Below are 22,286 nucleotides of genomic sequence, written 5' to 3' on the forward strand. Positions count from 1 at the left end.
GCCGAACCAGTCTTGTCTTTCATGGAGGAAGGTTTTGGATCGAAGACGACTTTGGCTGACTTGATCCCGAGCCGGAAGGCTTGACTTTTTGTTTTGGAGCCAATCTAGAGGAAGAGGTGTCCGAAACATTGTCCCGGTGCCGACCAAGGCCCGATGGCGGAGGTGGTGCCAAAGCCTTATGCTTGATGTAAGAGGTATTGAGGGGTAAAGGGTCTTTAGTTCTCACAGTACCCTGTCCCTGAGGCACGTCTTCAGACTCCAAATCAATTTCCAGTTCAGAATCCGATTCTGGAACAGAGAAGGCTTCTTCCTCTTCTGCCACCTACGCTTCGACCTCTTCATGGTCAGATTCTTCCCTAAAGATATACGGAGTATGCTGAATGCTTTGGTGTTGCATTTCTCTTCGTCTATCCTGGCGATCACGTAGAATATTTTTGGACCAGAACGGCTCACAGGTGTCGCAGTCTTCTTCCTTGTGCTCTGGTGAGAGTTCGGGGACTTGGGAGTGGCACTGAGGACAGAATTGGAACGGAGTCCGTTCCATCGGCAGAAGGGCGGACCAACGCAGCTAGGCCTGAGGGTCACCCACGATGTTTCCGACCGAAGATAGAGTGTTTCCCGATGGAGAACAGGGTAACGTGTATGAAACCAACAGCGTTGAGGGTACAGTGAATTGCGCACGAGGGGAACACTAAGGACTGTTTTGAACCAGAGCACAGCAATACACTTCCGATCCCGATGGCAGAAAAAAATAAAAGGAGGAGGCACCTTATCTCGTGACTGGAAGGACTTCTTAGATGAAAAACACAGTGCAAACATCCGGCCTCAACACTAGATAGGAGAAGTATGCAAAGCATGTGCATTTACAGCACACATGCCTCAAACAGTTAATTTACCCCATAAGTTGCCTGAAGGCAGATACTCTGCAAGAACACCCTGAAAGCCTCCCTATCTAATAACCAAACACAAGTCGACCTATTATGGTCAGTGAAGAACTGTTTGATGTAGGATTGAATACTACCTCTAAAGGCGTACCATGCAAAGCCATTGCCTGCAAATGTTGGGATACTGGTAATCTGTGTTCAGGAGAACAGGTGCATAAACATGGAGTTGTGATCATAGATACCCAGTCTGGAATGGAGGCCTGGCATGAAAGAATAAAATGTGTACTCTACACCCACTAAAATTATGATCCATGCAACTGTTAAATTCCGGCTGCACATCAAATATGAAAACCTTGGGTATTATTCACTGCCTTTGTGCCAGACAGAGGTAAGCATGACCTATAAAACACATTTATAATCTTCCCCCAGTAGTGCTTGCACAAGCAGCAACCTATGCGGTTTCAGGGAATCTAAGTTCTCCAGTAGCGAATATGTCCCTGCATATAGGTTAGCAATTGCAGTGGGTTTACCTTCCAGTGGGCTCTTTGATGATGTACATGCCATCAGTGTCAATTTTACTATGCAACATGGCATTTGGCACACTTAGTCTGATCCATATCAATGAACTCCCTTGCATATGGAAAGTCTGTTATGTAGTATATTTGCCCCTTGCACCTCTCATGTATTTTAATGGTTTCTGCCTCTTGTAAACATGCAATATCCATGCACCATCTTCAATACGTGTACATCATATCGTTTTAACCACTTTGCCGCGGCCGCAATTTCGCAACAGTGCGGCACTTCCGTAAAATGGGCGAGGCCGTGTCGGCCAGCGGCAGACGGCAGCACGCAAGGGGTTAATAAATTCCCCATCTTTCTTATATTTCTCTCTTTGAGAAAGATCAGTTCTATTTCTGGCTCATTAATTATGTGCTCATGTACTGTTTTGCATATTAACACCCTTAATGTAACTTGTGGCCACACAAGTGGATATATAACCATCAAACATCAGTATGCTTTAGTTGATTCAAAGTGTCTGAGTTTGATGCCATAAGAAATGTACAACTGCCGCCAGAGTAGTGTTGCGCAGATTTTGCACTAACAAAGCCCCTCCCACCACCAGCTGACAACAGATGGCATTGGCATCTATGGTATGCTGCTCCTAATGGAGCCATCGTAGTCCCTGGAGTTTGATGGGTTCGATGTGCAGACTGCTGTGAGGTCGATTGAGAAAGTCACTGTGATTGTTCAGCCCCAGTGCTCCTCTGCAACATGCTATGGCCAGCAAGAAGGTGCAGAAGGAGATGACCGATTACTGGCTAGATTTGGTATCCATGCAATGAGTTCTTGAGACTCTACAGAAGGCCACATCTAAAATGGACATTAAATTGCTGAGTTTGAGAGAAAATGGTGGGCTGGTCTTTAGGAAGTCGAAATCCAGTCCCCCAAGAGACGAGATACTGTGTACATAGGGGGTTTATAGGCAAAGCAAGCTAGCTTTACCTTGGTGTGTGGATTTGGAATTTAACTGGACTTCCTATATGAAGCCACTGATCTATGTAACACAAAGGTACTCTTGGAAAAGTATGCCAAAGGGGGAGGGGTGGGGGAGGCTAGCAAGAAGAAAAGTATTGAGCAACAGGTAAGGCACTTTATTGAAAGCAGTGTAGAGTTTTTTTTGCAACACAGCAACCTGCCAAGAGGCCAAACAAAATGGAAGTTGTCTCACTATGCTAGAATATCCCAGGGCCACTTCCAATTTATTGAATACAACATCTCTCTAGCAGCTAGCTCAATCCATTCTGGCCCTTGATAAAGATGCATGAATTTATTCTGATAAGTTAGCAGAGGACACCGACTAGAATAGGCGTTCAAGCGCAGAGGTCAGCCTTACTCAAGTTCAAGCGGCTGATGCAATGAACAGCGGTGGGCAACAGCAGCAAGGAGCAATGGAGACAGAGGAATCAAGGCAGTGGAAAGGGGTATCTTGCGAGCTGAACAGAACTGAGAGGGAGCAGTTGAAAGCTAAGGACTCTTATAGCACACAGGTAGTGGAGAATGTTGTGGCCTGTACTCCAACTTTGACCAGGGGAGATACTTCCCCCAGATACCTTAACAAGAGACAAGAATCCCTTTTTCAATGGGGTGCCTGGGAAAGTCTATAATGAGGGCAGTCTGTTCTTAATGGCTCATTCAGATCTGTTTCAAGGCAATAGTGTAGCAGAGTCCAGAGCGGGCTTTAAATAAAACCAGATTAATAACTATAGACCAACAGCAGCACCTTGTGACAAGTAGCCGTGGGAATCTAGTTCTGTATGGAACTGTCAATAGAGTCCACTCCCCCACAACACTTGGAGGGGATTATCCTGTGGAGTTCTTAGGCTCTTGCCCCGATCACAGCCATGTGATGTTTTTGCTTAGAGAACTACTTGGAGAGGCTAAAGCTATGAGGCATTGGCAGGCTAAGCAAGCCAATGAGATCAAGCCACAATTGGAGTGAATAGAAGCACAATTGGCACCAGTTACAGCTCAATACAATGAGCTGGAGCAGTGTGTTGATGCGAGGATAAAGTGGAGGTAGCATCATCAAGGATGGAGTGGTTCCAGAAGGACATCAAACTCTTTTGTGAGAAAAAAGAGAATATTTGGAAAATCACCCCAGGATATCGAACCTCAAGATTATTGGAGTACCTGAGGGGAAAGAGGACAGTGGAGGACCAATCACACGTGTTCAATTTTTGATTAATTCAGATGTCCTTCCTGAAATCTCAGATAGAGTGATGTCCTATATTCCTCCCAACTCTAAGTACCCATGTACGATTTTGGTAAATTTTGTGGATTATAGGATCAATGAGAAGATTATGTCCAAGACTATCAGGTAAAGGTCTTTTTCAGCACAGAATGAATTTACCTTTCAAATGTTTTCTGATATGACTTTTGAAACTGACAAGAGTAAGGAATTCAAAAATATGATAGTATTGTTTCAGGCTGTAGGTGCTCAGGCCTCTCTGGTCCAGACGGCAAAGTTAACATTTTTGTTCAAAGGTCAGTTCCATTTTTTCACTCAGGTTTCTGAAGCACAGCATTTTCTAACAGAGATAAAGTTGGGAGTTTAAGATGGTGTGATTTAGCTGCATAATGGCTTGATCACTGTAGAACTTGATGGTTACAGGGCAATAGCTCTGTAGAGATGGGTGACTATTGGATTAAGATTACGCAATTTTTGGGGTGAAATTGTATTAGTCTTTGAGATATCTACTTGATTCCGGAATACCGCTGAACTATCAAGATACTAGTCAAGATCAGCTATGACAATTTGGGGGATGGTGATATGGATGGATATGGTGGGGGGGTTTCTTGTCTCAAACCGGAAGGAACACAGCAACACCTTACCACAGTGTTGATCACCTTAGGGTTTGTGTGGGAAGGTGTTTGAGGTAGGAGGAGGGGTGGTGCTTTTGCAGTAATGAGGGGGTGGATTGAGTGAGAGGGGTGAGGCGATGGGATTGCAGCAGAAAATAAGGAGGTGCAGGAAATGCAGTTTTGCTCAAGATTTTAGGCTGACATGGTACTAGGTGGGGATCAGACTGAGAGGAGCTCATGTGAATAGGAATGTTCACAGAACTTTAAGGTGGGTTGATTTTCTTTATATGTAATGCACTTTATAATGTATTGACTTTTGAAAATATTACTTTTACCCTATATTGCTGATTTGCAAGGATGCCCTTCACTTAGCACTTTAATTGTACAAGCAGTTTTATACAGAATGAAATGACTCATCCTAGATTTAAAGTTTTTTCTTTTAAAGCAAACTGGCTGAATATTAGGCAGAATAGATCATTTGCAAAAGACTCATATTCCTTCTGGTAAATTGAATAAGTTTAGCATGTTTAAAGCTGAAGTGTTTTCCCACTGTCTAGCAGCCCATAGAGGTTTTACAATTCAGATATGACAGAACGACTCAGAGGGCCGATGCTGTTGGTTGAATTTTTCGATAGACACTCTCCAGCTAACGCTAGCAAGTATGTCCACTCCTGTTGAGGACTATACCGGTCCATTAAGAAAACTCTTTCAGTCTTTATGGTCGATTGAAGGTGAAATTATCTGGGGGGAGGAGGAGCAATTTTAATTTCCATCAAAACCTAGGTTTGGATATGACAACTAGAAATAAGAAACCTAAACCTGAAAACCTTAAATATTTTTAATAATTCTTCCAGAATGTTTAAGCTAATTGACCCATGGAGAACAGCTTTTCCTTTAAAAGGGACTTTTCTTGTTTTTGCGGACAGATATAAAAAAAGAATGCGACTTGTATCTATTTCTTTTTGGCTTAACCTGCAATTAGGTTTAAAAGGCTAGCTATGCTACCAAATGGTTTTGCAGATCATTTAGCATTAGAGAGTTTAATATTTGGAGGTGAGCTAATGCTTTAAACTCAAAAATGCGTTTTTAATAAAGTTTATTTAAAAGATGAGAATTGGGAGGGGACCTGCAAAATAGAGTTGAGAACATTATAGGGCAAAATAAAGGCATCGCCTCTGTGACTATGTTCTGTGATGCCATGAAGACCTCTTTATGAGCTTCCCTGATCTACAGAGATATATTCCAGTCTAAATCTCTAAAAGAAGAGAAATTCCATCTCGAGAATCAAATTGATCATGAATATTAGAAATTTCTTAGGGACAAGGCTCAAGAAAATAGGACTCCCTAGGAGGCAGAAATCGGCAATTCCGGAGCACTATCACGCTCAAAAGTATGTGCAAAATTCTACTTCTCTCTAGTAGATCTCTGAAGAGTATGAGGAGACATTCATGGCATGGCAAGCCCGGAACACTGCATAAATAGTGCGATAACATGATTAAATGCCCTAAAACTGGTGCAATTACTACCTCTGATGTTTAGATTAGGAATATTTATTGGGAGCATTTTAAAAATATCTAGTTTATAAAAGGAGGACTATTTTTATGGATAGTCCATTTGTCCTGCAAGAATTGGAGGTAGTAGTGAAAAGCAAACCTGGGGGTAAAGTAAGTGGGACTCCTATCACCCTATTACACTTCTTAATGCTACTCGTGGAGAGGTGTGGCTCACTGGTTAGAGGCGGCAGACCCGAGTGCAGAGAACGGCCCGGGACCAGGGTTCGATTCCCGACGCGGCAGGGTCTTGGACCAGGATCAGCGGACTGATAATTCTCGCATCGGTGCCTACTCCGACCAGGGAGCACACTCGGCAACTCTGGGCATTAGCTTGCCTCATCTCCACAACGGCCCCACACAAACGCCGGGGATGCCTGGTTTCACCTTGGAGACCCCCAGGAGGGACTATCTCACAGGGAAAGCCAGGACGGGTTCCCCAGCGGTCTATAGCGCTACGAGGCCTCCGGGTAGCAGTGCGCTTTACAAGACACAACAATTTACAATTTACAATTTACTATATAACTTTAATGAAGCTGTTGGCATATTGTCTGAATAAACTAGCACCAAGACTGATTCATGAAGATTAGAATGGCTTTATTACAGGGCAGCAGCTCTGCACTAATAGCAATTAATTAATTGAGGCTCTTGATATATTTGTCACCAAACATGTACCAGCAACAATTTTTCTTTTAGATGCTGAAAAGCAGTTCTCAGACCATGGGATTAATAAGGAGAATGTATACTAGCGCAGAAGCAAAATTAATTTTGAAAGCATATGAAGCCGGTTGATTTAAAGTTTACAGGGAACCACGCACGGCTCTCCCCTCTTGCTTTTTTTTTTGCCTGTTTTATTGAGCCCCAAGGGTAGGCTACAAGACCAGATGAAGGCATTAAGGTGGCTTTGTTTCAAATGTACAAAATGTAATTACATGTGGTTGATGTAATATTATTGAAACCCGCGAGATCGGAGCAGGAGAGAGTGTTTGAGATTTGCATGGCCTTCCACAAAGTTAATAATGCTAAGGCCAAGACATAGGTTATCCTCTATAGTTGTTTGGTGGACAAATTGCTGTTTAAATTTAGCGCTTGTGGTACATACTCAACCAAACAGATAAAGGTGGGTTTGTATGTCATGAACAACAAGCCTCTCCTGAATAAAGAAGGGTAGCTCTTTTTTAAAAAAATGGCAGCTCTCCCCTAATTTAATTTTTACTTTGCAGCTGATCCCTATATATTAAAACTCTTGATTTTTTTAAATGGTTGATTTAATGATTTTGCCATTTCTATGGAGTAAAGGCAGCCTGAGGATATTGTGAGACATTTTATACAGGAAATGGAAAGGAGGGTTAGCTCTCCCTACCCTGAAAACCTATCATTTTGCACATTTAGAATACTCTAGCACCGAGATGCTCTGGGGAGTGTACTTGGACCGCAGATTAGAAGAGAGTTGTATCAAATTGAGACAGACTGGGAAAGACAAATGGAATGTACAATTAAGTACATTTGATGCTATAGTAACAGGACAACGAGCCCATTAATAGTTTCTCCACTAGTACCACAAACAATGCCAAAATGACAAGAAGATTCTAGTAGAGAAGGAGCAAGCAGAACATGTAATTTGTATTCACCAGAAGAGTAAAGTAGGAGTCTGGTACAAGTATCTGCGATCATGTGATTAAAATAGATCTTTATAGCCCGTTCTCTGCAAAATGGCTAAAGTAGGAAGGGATAACACTGAAAAGAGATATCGGTCAAAGAACAAATTTACTGAATTTTAAAACACTGAGGGGTGCAAATATTTGCAAAATGCCGTTTTCCCCCCCAATTGATTAATCTACCGGACTCTTCAATTTTTAAATGAAATAAGGATGGCCCACCTGAATAAATGTTTTCGGTGTAGTGCGGCTGATAACATAAACTGGTCTCATAATATTTGGCATTGTACTAAAATGCATCATTTTTAGAACAGTATATTTAGATCTTTGGAAATGGAATTGCAGCTAGAGATCCCCAAGAAACCTCTACTCGGGCTATTGGGACATTATGACGTACCATTGGTAGCGAGGGGGCATCAGAAAGTGACATTTATCTCAATGTCTGTGGGAAGTTTATGAAGCTAATGACGTTTAAAAAACTGGAGGTCCAAAGCAATCCCATGTTTTGCCGAGTGGCTCAGGAAAATGCAGAGAGTAAAGGGAAGAAAGAGGGTATTTGCAGAGTGGGCTGGCCGATTAAAACAATTTGGTAAACTGGGGTTTTGCCTTTTTGCCCCCTAAAGCTAAAAATTGTATAATTGGGTCTTAAAAATATTGAGCAATATTTGTATGATGATATTCGGCTTTTTTCTCCCTGTGCCTTCATATTGGATGCGCTTTTACTATTTATTATACCTGCAATTGTTATGGTTAATGAGATGTTTATAGTGCATGTAATGCATTTTTATGCACCTCTGTAAATGACAAATAAAATAAAAAAAGAAATGTACAATCAACAACTACAGGAAAAGAAATAATAACTAATCTCTTGCCCCCGAACTACCACTCAAAGTGCTTAAAGTAGAATTGTCCAAGCTTAACCCAAACACGTATTTTTATAACTGGTATTGAAGGAATGATTTATGAATGTTGTGGGTTTGTGGTTCGTGTGTCTTACACATCATACATCCAAACTCATTTTACACAGGAAGCATCTATTCTCCCCCTTCCCTTCCATTTCACTACGGATTGGCTTCTTAAGTTCCATCTCGTCCCTAGCAAGTCGCCCACGTCACACAAACACAAGCAACCACATGCCTATATTTAAATGGAATAGCCTATGTCTCCAAGTTAACATTAGGCATTCTGGAGTTATGTGGGTGGCATGTGGAGGTGGTGCACTATCCCACTAAGCATCTTCATTCACTGCTTCAGATTCCAGTGTTACTGTATCTCAACAGAAAGAGTCTGTGGTGTCATCGGAGGCAATGGGGTGCCATGGAGCGACCTGCGCAATTGTTTCCTTGGATTTGGTTGAAGCTTGTTTTTTCGTCCATTTGTGAGGGGTGTGCATCCTGTGGCTGATTGTTTGATATGTACCTCTTAGCTTGGTCACTATGAAGTGAATCTCTGCTGCCAATGCCTGCCCAGTCCTTGGCCACAATCAGGTCTGTGAAGAAATGTGAGTTCCTTGATTGGATTGGTTTGGTAATATTTTAATTAATAATGAATCGGAAACAACATTCAAAGTTGGCTGCAACAGAACTTCCTGTGCAAGATATATGGCATCGAAAGCAACAATGATGGCCTACTGAGCAGTATGAGGTGCTGCAAGGCCCTCGCAAGAGTTAAACGAATTAAAGAAAATATTGGAATAATAAATTACATACTAGATGACAAGCCTTGGCTCAATATACAACTTTAAAGCATATGTGCATATGTAACATGTCATCACACACCCTCAAAAAGCCAAATAAGGTGGTCTGACCCATGTCATATGGTGTGGTGGGCGGGAGCAAAACGTGAATGATACGAGAACAGATCAATGAATAGAAAGGGCAGACCAAAGGCCCTACTCAACGCTACACATAAATATGACGGATGGTAATTAACTTGATGTTAAAAAATTGCTAGAGCTCAAACTATGAAAAACATTTTTAGTTAATGCAAGCAATTAATAATACACGACCGGAATGCTTCCGCATAATAGTTTTAAATCAGCTGCTTACCTGTATAATAAACGTGCCTAGCACAATGCTACAAAAGATGATATTATTGAAGATCCCCTCAAAGACATTTCTTTCTCCATGGATCTTTCGAGCATTAATTTCGTTGAAGAGCTGCATCATCACAAACGTATTAAATACTATAGTGTAATGTTGAGAAGGAGGGGCGTGAAGTGGTGCATTCCGTCCACTGTCGATATCAAAAAGTTTCTCTCCTGTAGATTCAAAAGCAACATTTTGTTAATCCTTGACATTTGCATTTATCTTTCCTATAAAGATCAACATTATGATGTACAAATCTGCCACTACAAGTCTGTGTAAACAAAATGGCCAAGATCAGCTTTCTTTGTTTTCTATAGTAGTTCAGCTGCTGCTCTACATGTTTTATTTCTTTCTTTATCATGAGGTATACTGCCAATAAAAGGAGCACACGTCAGTAACTGACTCCATTCAAATGCACCAATGCTTCTTATGACCACATGCCCCTAAAACCCAGGTTTATTCAACTATTAAACCAACACAAAAACAACTGCTAGTAATTCTGTTTATGTACACCTTTCAAATAAAACATACTACAAGATCTATATCTCACTTTAGAGTAAAATACTACTGTTCAGATTTTACCACACACAATTCTCATCTACAATGGACTGCACCAGAATCTCCATCGGCTTCTTACATTCGGAAGTAAGAGTGAAAGGCACATTGAGTCAGATGTAAGTCACCAGTCTCAACTACTTTTCAAATGAGTCAAGTGGACACATTTTAAGTAAATACATACAATGAAGGGTTTAAAATTTAGACAGTACATTGTAAACTGTCACAACAGGAGATGCACTTTCACTGCATTTACAGGCTGTGGACCACGTCAATGCCTTGCAAGTTTGTTTTCAACCATTTATATGAGTGATAATAAGATGATGTTTTGACTTCCTCTGCATTTTAAAATTCAAATAGCAAAGAGTAAAATAAACTTAGACAGCAATCGTTTCTCCCAAATTAAGAGCACATTTCTTTTTTTTACTAGAAATCTTTTCATTGGCAAGTTTTTTCAAAGCAAGATAACAAATACATACAGCTTTCAATAGCAAACGAGGATAGTAAACACTTGCAGTCTATTGTAGTATCAGCATGGGCTAAACAGTCGTAAATTGCAAACAAACAGGAAACAAGGCCCGACTGAAAAAGCCCGACAGAGGCGCCGAGGAAGTGCAGGATCGACATACCTGCAAGTAACACAAGCAGAAATAAGCGAAACAAAGTATCGAAGGTCGGCGAGAAGTCTTTGGATGAGGACACTGCTCCGGGGAGGAATATGGTCATAAGAAGACCAGGAGATGAATCCAGGAGACTTGATTGTAGGGGGTGAATGAAGTACAGAGGGTCACCTCCTATAGGTGTAGTCTCTATAGCCAGGGAGTCCACTACTAAAAAAATTCAAGAGCTTTGAGTCTGGGTGGTGTAAAGCACCAGTGTTCCAGCCGAGTAAAGTAGTTTATCATGATTTGACAGATGTGGGTGAACTTATGGTCAGTTGAGCTACCTTATGGGACAGCAGCTCCATGGCCAGGACACGCCAAAGGCATGTAAACTATTGGGCAATTCGAGGTGCTCTGGGTTTCTTCAAGTGAAGGGCAATAAGTTGTTTGTGTCATCGCTTCCAACACCTGTTGACGGATGCCGAGAATCACTGTATTGTAGGTATTTGGGAAATGGAAGCCCATAATCCTTTTAATGTGGCCAAGAACTTCCTTCCAGTATGTCACTATGAGAAAGCAGGACCACCATTTGAATAAAAAGTCTTCAGGTACCAAGTGCAGCGTAAAAACTGAGCTAGTAGGGTAGATAGAGCGAAGGCACGCAGGGGTATAGTATCAACTCGTCATTAATTTGTATGCTGTCCCACACTGGGGTATACATCTATAAATCTTAGGAATGTTACGCCACAACTGTCCTATTGTTTCTGGGAAATGCCTTTGGTGGTGTTGGTATGCCACTGTGATTGGTATGCGTGTAGGGTACATGGGCTGAATACTGGAGTACCTGGTAGGTGGGGCAAATCAGTCTTTTTGTTTCCCTAAATGACACAACAAGAGTCTCAAAGGGGGTGTACTGATGTGTCACCCTCTGGACATTGGAAGGGTGGATTGCCCCGTGGGACAGTTGATATTTTAATCTGGATGACACATGAATATGAAAGTCCTGTTTGCCTTGCTCAAAAGTCTTAATAGTCTTCCCCTCAAATAGATACCAGAGGTGCGGCAATCTCCCTCTCCCCAGCTAGAAAAGGAATGTGCCTGTAGAGTTGGCGTGAAGTCTGGATTATGGGCAAGCAGAGGGCAGGGGAAGGAAGACGGTAAGGCCCAGTTTGAGAGCAGTCTTATCCCAGATCTCAAGGAACGTTTTGGTGGGAGTAGCTATGTATGCACTCCATTGTCTTGCATATTTGGGAAGCCATTTCATGTCCCAAAGGGGTCAGCAGGCCACTGCTCGGTTTGTATAGAGCCAGTGCTTTTCGCCATTTTGAGATTTAGTGCATATGGGCCACCCAGTAATAATCGAGGAGGTTGGGGCAAGCAAAGCCCCCCACCCCCGGTCTCTAGGTAGGATCAATAATGTATTTGAGAATCTGGGGCGGTTCCCTCTGTAGATGAAGGTGCAAATGCCCTGTTTCAGGCAAAGAATATCATCTTGGGTATGGGGTAGGCAGAGTTTGGAATAGATGGAGGATTTCAGGAGGATGGACATTTTGACCGCTTGAAGGTGGCCCAGCCAGGAAATCTGTAGTGGCTTCCGTCGGCGGAGTTCCTCCAGAACAGATTTCAAATATTCTGGTCAGTTAGCATGTGTACAAGATGTTAAGGAGGGGTTAAGTTTAAACCTAGATGTTTTATAGATTGCGAGGCACATTGAAAGGGAGTGAGAGACTGCAAATCAGGAGGGTCCAGGCTGGGGATTGTAAAGTTCAGGGCCTGAGATTTAGCCATGTTCATTTTGAAGCCGAAACCCTTTTGAAAACAGTTAAGACATTCACAAAGGACGGGAGGGAAGTCGCAGGGTAGGTGAGGGTGAGCATGAGGTGTCTGCAAACAGGGAAATCTTATGATGACATCCACTAAAGGGAATGCCCGCAATGGCCTCACTTTGGTGAATGGAGATTTCTAATGGCTCTACATCTAAGACAACGAGTAACTGTGAGAGTGGGCAGCCCTGCCTTGTGCCCCCTGCCAAATGAATTGGCTGTGAGGTATGGCCACTAATGAACTTTTAGCTGTTGGAGATGCATAGAATGCCATTATCTTACATATCATACTTGGGCTGATACAGATCTTTTAGAGGGCACCTCTTAGGAAGGAGGTACTAGTGTAAGGAGGTAGGAGCGAATGTTGTGGAGATGAGATTTTTCAACCAGGTGTGAGATGCCACACATGTCTGCTCCCTGGTGATGGCGTATGAAGCCAGGGAGGTATGGCTCCAGTTTATTTGCCAGAACTTTTGAGTAGATCTTGGCATCCTTGTTTGAAATTGCAATTGAGGAAAAGGAGGCACAAAGGGAGGGGTCTTTAGCAGGTTTGGGGATAAGTACCATCTCCGCTGCTGCCATGGTTGGGGTAAGGCGCTAGTCTGCTGTGCAATTGTTATAAAGTGTCAACATATGGTCCTAACTTTGGGGGAAGAACTTGCAGTAGAAAGCCACAGGGAGACCAGCTGGGCCAGGAGCTTTGCGCACAGGTAGCTCCTTTTCAGTGGAACTCAGCCAAGGTAAAGGGAGTTTCCAAAAGTTCTGAGTGTTGGGGATCAAGTGGCTCCCAAGGGCAGTCATATAGGTAGAAGTCTATGTTGTCCTGGGAGGACTGATAAAAGAGAGACTGATAAAAGCCATGAAAATGTTCTTGTTTTGCCCACTCATTTTGAACCTAGACCCCTTTCCCCCAACTTCAATCTTGGATATATATCGTGCATGCATATTGTTGTCGAAGTTTACAAGCAAGTCACTTTGTCCCCTCGCTCACAGTATCTCTTTCAGGGCAAGCAAGGGCAATTCAGCCTTTTTGTCTCGATGTCCCTTCAGTTGGCCTCTCAGCAGGGCCAACTGTTTTTTGTTGCGTTTGTATGGGGAAGACTGATCAAGCTTTTCCAGGGTCTTAATTGTAGTAGCCAGGCCCATCTTAGCCAGTCCAGCTCCCAGTGCATGAGCAATGGCTATAGAAGATATAACTCCCATGATGGTAGTTTTGAAGACATTCCAAAGTATATGCCCTCAGGTCTCCGATTGGGTGTTTGACCCAAAAACTATAATCTCTTTCTGATCTTGGCATTATCAAAAGGGCCTCCATGCAAATAGGGGGAGGCACCATCGTGGGCGATTTCAATTTGGGCCCACAGCCCTAGTCCATGTTTTTTCTAAGTGGGCATGGTCCGAGATGGATATATCTGAAAGCTGGGGGTAGCCAGATCCCATAGTAATGAATGGGTGAGAAATAATCTATGTGGGAGTAGGTGGTGGACATGGGAGTAAAAGGAATAATCTTGCGTGTCAGGGTGTCTATAGCGCCATGCATTCACTAAGCCCATGTCCGTAAGATCTTAAGAGTGGTGGACATTGCCCCAGTACATTGAAAAGAAGCGGCACTGCAATCAAGTTCAAAGTCCCATTCTAGATTAAAGTCTTCCCCCCCCCCCACCAGTTCTCCCTCTTATGTGTCACCTGGTACCGTAGTAGGTTCCCGAGGTATATGTCCTGCGCTTGGTTGGTTGTGAGGGTTCTCTTCCACTTAACAATGGATTGTCCAAATGGTACGGTTCCTCCCCTGTGTGTAATTTGTGTAATAATTCCACCCAGGATATTACCCATGTGCACTTTATTTGTCCGGCTCTTTTATTGTATCGACGTAAATGGATGAGGCCAATCTGCCTGCAACTATCCATTTTGTCTGCCACCGCATTTATAGATGCCATTTTTTATCCTCCTAATTAAATGTTTTGCCACAGGATTTTTAACTTTTTAAAATGTTTTTTAGATATATATTAAAATTTCTAAAGGATGTTATGATTATCATCAGTGATTTTACCTGAGGTTTTATAAGATTATGTATATTTGTATATCTTATTCTATTATTCAAAAATGTATGTTTTATCCTTTGTGTTTCTTTTTACGTGGATCGCACTTGAGTTCCAAAATAATAAATAAATTGAACTTGAACTAGAGACAGATGTTTAGTAGAGGCTGGAAGCCGCAGAGGTACCTAGAACTGCCAAAGTGAAAGAGAAAGCTTTGCTTAAGTAGTGTTGCTTAAAGTAAAGTTTACTTCTCTAAACCATCATATGTCTTGGATTGAAAAATCGTGTACAATGACAGCAGTAGCTTTGGATATGTGGCAGCTCCGTGTGCCTCGTTCGATAGTTTAGAAAGAAAGAACAGGGTTGATGCAATGCTGGAATACTGGGACCCTTAGCAAGGAGTGGCAAACACAAGCTTCCAAGGTGGAGGACGGTCGCATGCACATCACGAGGCGAAGTACATGCAAGTTTTTATTGAACAGCAAGGTTAAAGCTGTGATGCCTCCTTTTTAGGGAAAAGCCACTGGAAGATGTTTTTGGATCCTAAAATGGCCAAAGATAGTTTTGTCATGAGGCAGCACGTTTAAAAGGACCAAAGCCAGGCTGAGAATCAACTGACCAAATGCCAAGGAGTGAACAAGTCCAATTTAACTACAAGAGTTGCTGCATTACTTAAAAGTTACGGCCATAAGGTAAAGCTTCTTGCTTTTGACTTTTAAAATGGCCATCACCTTCGGGTGACCCAATATTCTTTCTACGCCTTACCAAAGGCAGCAATGCTGGGCCAGTTCGAAAATTTAATGGTGTCCATTAATTTTAAGTAAAGCTTGGAAGCATATTTAGATTATCACCATCAACCAGAAACCTGAAGAGTATGGGGAATTGGTTGCTAAGCAATATCTTGATTGTAGGTGCTCCCTTGGGATAGGCACTTTATTTGTGTTTGTTTAAGATCTCGGAGCCAAGTCATTTTCTCGATCTAATGTGAAGATACCTAGAGAAGATGGTACTGCCATCACCTAGTCCTTTCAGAAATGCACCGATATAACTGAAAGGCAGTCCATGGTTGCTGGAGCACTAGTGTAACCCACATTACATAAAATGAAGGAAAGTGCTCAGGCCTCAAATATTCAAAAACTAATATAAATGTTTATACCCAGCAACTGGCAAGGGCACATTAGAAGCACAAAATGTTCCTATCTTCCTATATGCCGAATGACTGAATTATTTTTTTTACTGAGAATTCAAAGGCAAGATTACCAATGTATTTGTCCGCTAGATGGCAGACCAACGTAAGCAATGTTTAACGTAATGTTTTTGTCAACACAATGCAAGAGTTGCCAACAAAATCTGCATTTCCATATCGTTTTTGCGCGTGGGAAGAGGCCATGCTCTGGAGACGATTCTTAGAGTAGGTCATGATGTCCTTGCCACGAGAAAGTACGACATCGCATTTTGCATTTTGAGCATCTGCATAATGCAAAGGCCTTCTTTCATGTTTCGTTTTTGAAAAACCAATTGAAATTAAATGAGGTTGTGCGTGTTTACATTCGTGCAGTGAGTAATGCAAGATCATATTCAAGGCATCACGCGAAGACTTTAGAATAGCCACCTATCTGCCGCGAATTGTGTGCATTAAGCCTGGAACTATTGTATGCTTTTTTAATTTGTACTGTTTGACATCGTTGCCATTGGGAGCAGCTTTTTTAATAAATTGCCAAAATTCGTTTTTACTGTACGTCTCAGCCGTTGTCTCTGTCTTAGGCGCTTACCTGCACTTAAAAATCTTTTACATCATCTCGCCACTTTGGCCGGAATAGAAAATCGTCGTCCCTCCCCAGCGCCATCTTGGGTGTAGGGACCCGTGTTTTGGGGCACTTCCGGGGTTGCACTCTAGTTTCTTTGGCTACCAGCACTTGCCTGCCTATTTAGAACAGGCAATGCAAGCGCGCCGCGCGCACGCAGCGGGCGCGCCGTAGGCGCACCAGGGGCAAGCCAGTCTGCGCCCGTCCACGACGAGACGCTGCCAGACACGCTTGTGGTTTCCAGGGAGGGGCGCTGAGTTATACCAGGGAACACTTGTTGTCTATCGGTCTGCGCTGTGGATCTTGTGGTTCGCATCAAGGGGCTGTTGAGGTAGCCCTCTTTATTGTCCTACTTGCGGCTACCAGGTTCGCTCTCCAGGGCCCACCACCCCTCCCAGACCTAACATGAAAATTCTACTTCTGAATGTTTGTTCATTGGTAAAACTTCATATGGAGGTCTACGACCTTATTGAGGACGAGTCACCTGATGTGCTCTTTATCACCGAAACTTGGCTGACAGATGCCTCAGTGGCCGAACCTGGGCTCGTCCTTCCTCTGGTGTTCAGTATTTTAACCCTTAATAGGGAGTCAAGAGGCGGGGTATAGCAGTGATTTTTAAAGCCTGCTATAGCTGCACCTTTGCAAAGGAGGAGGTGGCCGGGTGCGAATGCGCCCGCTTTGCCATCTCCTTTAATGCTCATTCATCCATCCATCTCTGGCCTATTAGTGTACCGCCCCCCTGGGGCCATCGATGACTTCAAGGCAGCCATTATCGATGCCCCTGGCTTACTGGCGCTAAAGGCGTCGAACTTCTGCCTGACTGGGGACCTTAATCTGCATTTTGACCACCCCAATGACCCCATAATCAGCAGATTGCTTGCTGATTTCGCCGCCTGCCAATTAATACAGTCGATGGTGGGTCCCACCCTCTCAGCTGGGCATTTACTCGATCCGGTGTTCTCCAACATCCCTTCTCTTATGGTGGGGACTCCTAGCCCGATGTGTTGGACTTATCATTTTTTAGTCACTTTCTTTGTCCCCCTTTCCACGGTCATACCTAGAGTGAACCTTAAGGCCACTCTTAGACGGTGCTGGCATAAACTTAACATAAAAGATCTTTGTTCCATTCTGACATCCTCCTGCCCTATTTTCGACACTGACCCCGAGCAAGCTTAGAACACTTTCTGTATCTGGATACTCCAGGCTCTAGACTCCCTGATTCCAGCCAAATGGTCGAAGGGCCGTTGTTCGAAGTCTAATCCCTGGTTCGATGACTCCTTGGCTGCTTTAGGCAGTTTTTGTAAAAAGCTAGAACGCGCTTGGAGAAAGGCATATGACCCTGGGGCAAAAAAGCTTTATCAGGAAGTGATCAAATGCTATCACAAGGCTGTACATCAGGCCCGTTCGGCCTTTCTCACCAATGAGATTAAGGCCAGCAACAACCCTGTTAAAAGCATTTTTAAAATACTCCATGATTTTAAAACCCGGAAAGACCCCACTACAGCATGTATTACGTCTGAGCGGCAATGTGAGGAACTAGCCACGTTTTGTTCAGAAGGTTGAGACCATCTATAAATCTTTAGTCACTGCCCCTACGGATCTTGCTCCCACTGCTATTCTTCGTCCCACTACTACCTTAGCTGCTATCCCTCCTATGTCCCACAACGAATTCCTTACGTTGAGTAAGAGGGTCAAATCGGGCTCCCCTATCGATCCTATGAAACCCGTCCAATTCAGAGATGCTCTACCTGTGCTAATGTCACCTATATGTCAGATCATAAACTTCTTTTTCTACAGCAATAGGGCCCATACCTTGGAAAACTGCGAGCGTGGTCCCCTTGCTGAAAAAAATCTACTCTGGACCCTGCTAAGCCAGAAAACATTCGCCCCATATCCCTGCTACCCTGGGTCGCAAAAATTGCTGATGCCCACGTTAATAACACTCTCTCTGGTCACCTGAGCAATATTGGCGCCTTAGATCGCTCCCAGAAGGGGTTACTCGGGCCATAGCACCGAGACCGCACTTGTAGCAGTGTGTGAACATCTTCGTACCATCTTGGATGAGGGACAGACTGCGGCTCTCATCCTGCTCGACCTCAGCGCAGCGTTTGACACAGTCTCCCATAAGATCCTCTTGCGCCGCTTAGAAGAGGTGGGGGTGGTAGGTCCGGCCCTGGAGTGGTTCCGTTCTTTTCTATCTGACAGATCATTTCAGGTCGCGCCCCCCCCCCCCTTCCTCTCCCATGCTCATGCCATCAAGCAGGGGGTTCCTCAGGGCTCGGCTCCAAACCCGGTCCTGTTTAACCTCCATGTGCAACCTCTGACTGCGGTAGCAAGAGCCCATGGTCTGACTGATTTTGTACGCTGATGACAGCTGGTGGTGGCCCTTTCTGAAGACCACTCTCGGGATGCCGCGGTGTTTCAGGCTGGCCTTGCTGCAGTTGCGCAGTGGATGACCACTAACTGCTTGCAACTCAATGCGAACAAATCAGAGGTGCTATTGGTAGGGAAAGACAAGGGACTATGGAGCAAACATGGTGGCCGGATTCTATGGGTTGTGCCCCTACCCCTAAGTCGGTGGTGAAAAACTTAGGGGTCTGGTTTGACACCAAGCTGGATTTTCAAGAGCATACCAAGAAGACCGCGGGCTCTTGCTTCGGTTTCCTCCTCCGCGGATTACGACCTTTGCTTGGTTTCTTTGATCCTCCAACCCGCCAGCTGATAGTCCCAGCAACTATTTTGTCCAGGCTGGATTATGCTGATTCTCTTTTATTGGTAGCCAATAAGGCGGAAGTCACGCGCCTTTTAAGGATTCAGAATGCTGCTGCCCGAGTCCTTTTGCGGCTCCCTAGAACGTGTTCTGCGACGGGTGCCGTGCGGCGCCTGCACTGGCTGCCTGTGCCCCGAAGGATCGATTTTAAGGTACTTTGTTTGACGTTTAAAATCCTAAAAAGGTCCTCTCCTGAGATTCTGTCTAATTTGCTGATCCCCTATGTACCTACACGCCAGCTGCGCTCGGCCGAGCACTTCCTTGCCACGGCTTCCCAGGTGAAGCGGCTTAGAGCAGGGGGTCGGTCCTTTGGGTATCTTGCTGCTAAACTATGGAACTCCCTCCCTGTGCACATTCGCCGTCTTGACTGCCTTCTGTCCTTTCGTAAAGCGATCAAAACGTTATTTTCCAGGGCCTAGCCTCCTCTTTTAGGGCCTAGCTTCTGCATTCTGTTGGCATGTCTACTAGCACCGGGACGCCTCTTCGATGAAGCATCTGTTACGCTATATAAATGTTCCAAATAAATAATTGTTCTATGCAGGCTAAAGCAGTAAAACCACACTTTTCCCACATCAATTTCGTACTACTGCGGCAATAATATGGGATCGGACCTCTGTATTGTAGTGATAGGTGTGTGAATGTGCGTTTATCTGTACGGTGGCTCTCAGTAACCCGTTAGTGGGGACATGTATTCTCCCTGCCATGTCGCACAGAGGGGCGCGGTGCAATTTGCTATTTATTACCACTGCCAAGTGTGGAGAGCGGCATAACTCACTAGAGCTAAGGCCAAGGAGGGGGTCCTGCTGCCCCTCTCCTCGCTCAACAATGGTGATAAATAACATATTCCTCTCTGTACATCTGCATGTATATTTTAAGACATACAATTCTTTCTCGGGCATTAGTTATAAGCCTAGTTAATTAAACCAATTCAGAGCACAATTCCTCTTGGCGCAGCTCCAGAGTAGGGAACCGTGAAAACCTAGATATTATTTATATCCTGAAGATGCAGCTTTGCTGGGGGAAATGGGCGACTTTACCTTTGCACTGTGCCAATAAATGCATATTGAGCCACATTTGTTTCCTCGCAGATACTGCCCGTGGCAAATGGGCCCAGAGTTCGTTATGAGATTATCAGAAGGTTTTTAAGACAAAAATGTTGCTGATATCACACCTCAGTTGAAAATTGAATTCCGAGAGAAGTCTGAGTACGCACCAACATTCATTTCAGATATCAGTCAAGATTAGAACATCAGAGTACTACGACTCCCTGATGTACAAGTGAAAACATGAAAACATTCTACAAACGTTTACTGCACTAAAGTACGCATAGAAGAATGCGGCTGTTCGCGCCTGTGGCACGGGTCCAGCAAGGCCAGATCTAGGGTCTCCACTGAAGCACGCTCCTATTCTGAACATGTGGATTGATTCCACAGGAAGACCCAAACAAGTACCAGAGAATGTCATGGCCAAATTAAGAATCCCTGTTAAAAAGCCTCAATAGCCGGTCGGGACGCGCGATTCAAGATGGCAGCTGCGTGAGAGTCTCCGTGCGAATTCGGCCCGATTTTATACAATAACGCCGATTTTTCTGACAGAAAAGTCCATTTGAGGAGGTCGCTATTACTCCTGAACACCTACCTACGCTGTGGAACGTTTCTGATCATTTTGGAGCAGCAGAAGTGGTTTCTTTTGTCGCCTGGTTCCAGCTCCTCACTCTGCATTAAGGTTTCTGTCAAAGGGGGCGGAGTGTTCATTCAGGAAAGGGCCTGGCTTTGGCATAGCCACTCCCCCAGTCCATTTTAGCTGCTGCACCAGTATTTTTTCATATACTTCCACAGCAGTTTATTGCTTTATTTTGCTCCTATATTGACAATTTTGCCTCTTTTTCTTACAAAATGGAAACTAAAAGTACTAATAATAATAAAAGGAGGCAACAAGAAGTTTCCCCTCCTCCTGCTAAGTCTAAAGTAGTAGCATCTTCTGAACCTTCTTTGTCTTTAATATTGGAAGAAATTCAGGCACTTCGTGTCAACACAGACACTATTGCGTCTGAGGTAAAAAATGTGCGTAGAGAAATGGCCAGCTTGTCAATGAAAATTTCGTACAACTCCATCAAAATACAAGATAATAAAGCCAAAATGGACTCATTTTCTCCTCTTGTGACCAAAATATCGCCTTTGTGTTCAACATTATTGGACTTGGAAAATCGTAATAGGCCATATAATCTTCGAATTTTTGAATCTGCCGGAAAATGTTGAGGGGAATAACTGTAGACTATAGCTAGAGAAATTATTGCCAGGTCTTTTGCAAATAAAATTCTCTTAAAAATGTGAAATTGATAAGGCTCATAGAATTCCCTCACACAGGAAACCTCGCAATACCAAACTGCGACAAATGATTTTTAAGGTCCTTCGACATCATCATTTGGTCCTTATCAGGAAGGCTGCTAGAGAAATACCTTCATTGATGGTAAATGGGCACAAAATATTTATTCACCAGGATTTGGCCAAAGAAACAGTCTTGATTTTCAAAGACTTTTCTGCTCTTTGCCCTCTATTGCGCAGCCTTGGCTACAAATATGGCCTCTTCGACCCTTCGACGATGAGAATATGGAAGGATAATTTTTCAAAGTCTTTTCAGCGCCCAGAAGATTTGCGACATTTTTTGGCTCAACAGTCTCAACCTTCAATGGATATGAATGACTCTGCTGCTTGATTTAGGTTTTTTCATTTGGCCTAGGACTTTCTTCTGACGCATTATTGACATTTTTTATAGTGGGCTCCAGCGGTTCCGGTCATCCTTGTAAGGCGTGTGTGCGTTTCACACTTCACTTTTATGTCTTGTTTGTCGTTTCTTTTTAGTTTTTTTCATTCCTTCTTTCCTTTTTCTAGTTTGGAGCTACCCTTTTCTCCTTTTTTCGATCTTTCTTTTCCTCTTCTTCTACTATTATGTCAATGTTTCTTTTATGGCTAATATACATAATATTAAATTTGTTTCATTTAATGTTAAAGGTTTACATCATCCAGTTAAGCGTACAAAGATTTTAGACTATATAGGCAGTTGCAAAGCTGATGTTTGTTTTATACAAGAGTCCCATATCGATAAGATTTTAGGACACATGAAGGAAAAATGGGTTGATACTATTGTTTC

The 22,286-nt window shown here is 43.4% G+C and overlaps 1 protein-coding gene across 5 annotated transcripts in view; it reads right to left on the reverse strand.

Moving 5' to 3' along the window:
• Positions 1-22,286, reverse strand: part of ATP2B1 (ATPase plasma membrane Ca2+ transporting 1) — a 428,175-nt gene that overhangs the window by 78,257 nt on the left and 327,632 nt on the right. For all 5 annotated transcript variants that reach the window (XM_086919543.1, XM_086919538.1, XM_086919544.1 and 2 more), the window contains exon 18: positions 9,504-9,715. In XM_086919543.1, coding sequence (XP_086775669.1) covers positions 9,504-9,715 — 212 coding nt within the window. The remainder of the gene's footprint in view (positions 1-9,503; positions 9,716-22,286) is intronic.

Source organism: Lissotriton vulgaris, chromosome 1_1 (genome assembly GCF_964263255.1).
Source record: "Lissotriton vulgaris chromosome 1_1, aLisVul1.2, whole genome shotgun sequence".
Lineage (NCBI taxonomy): Eukaryota > Metazoa > Chordata > Amphibia > Caudata > Salamandridae > Lissotriton > Lissotriton vulgaris.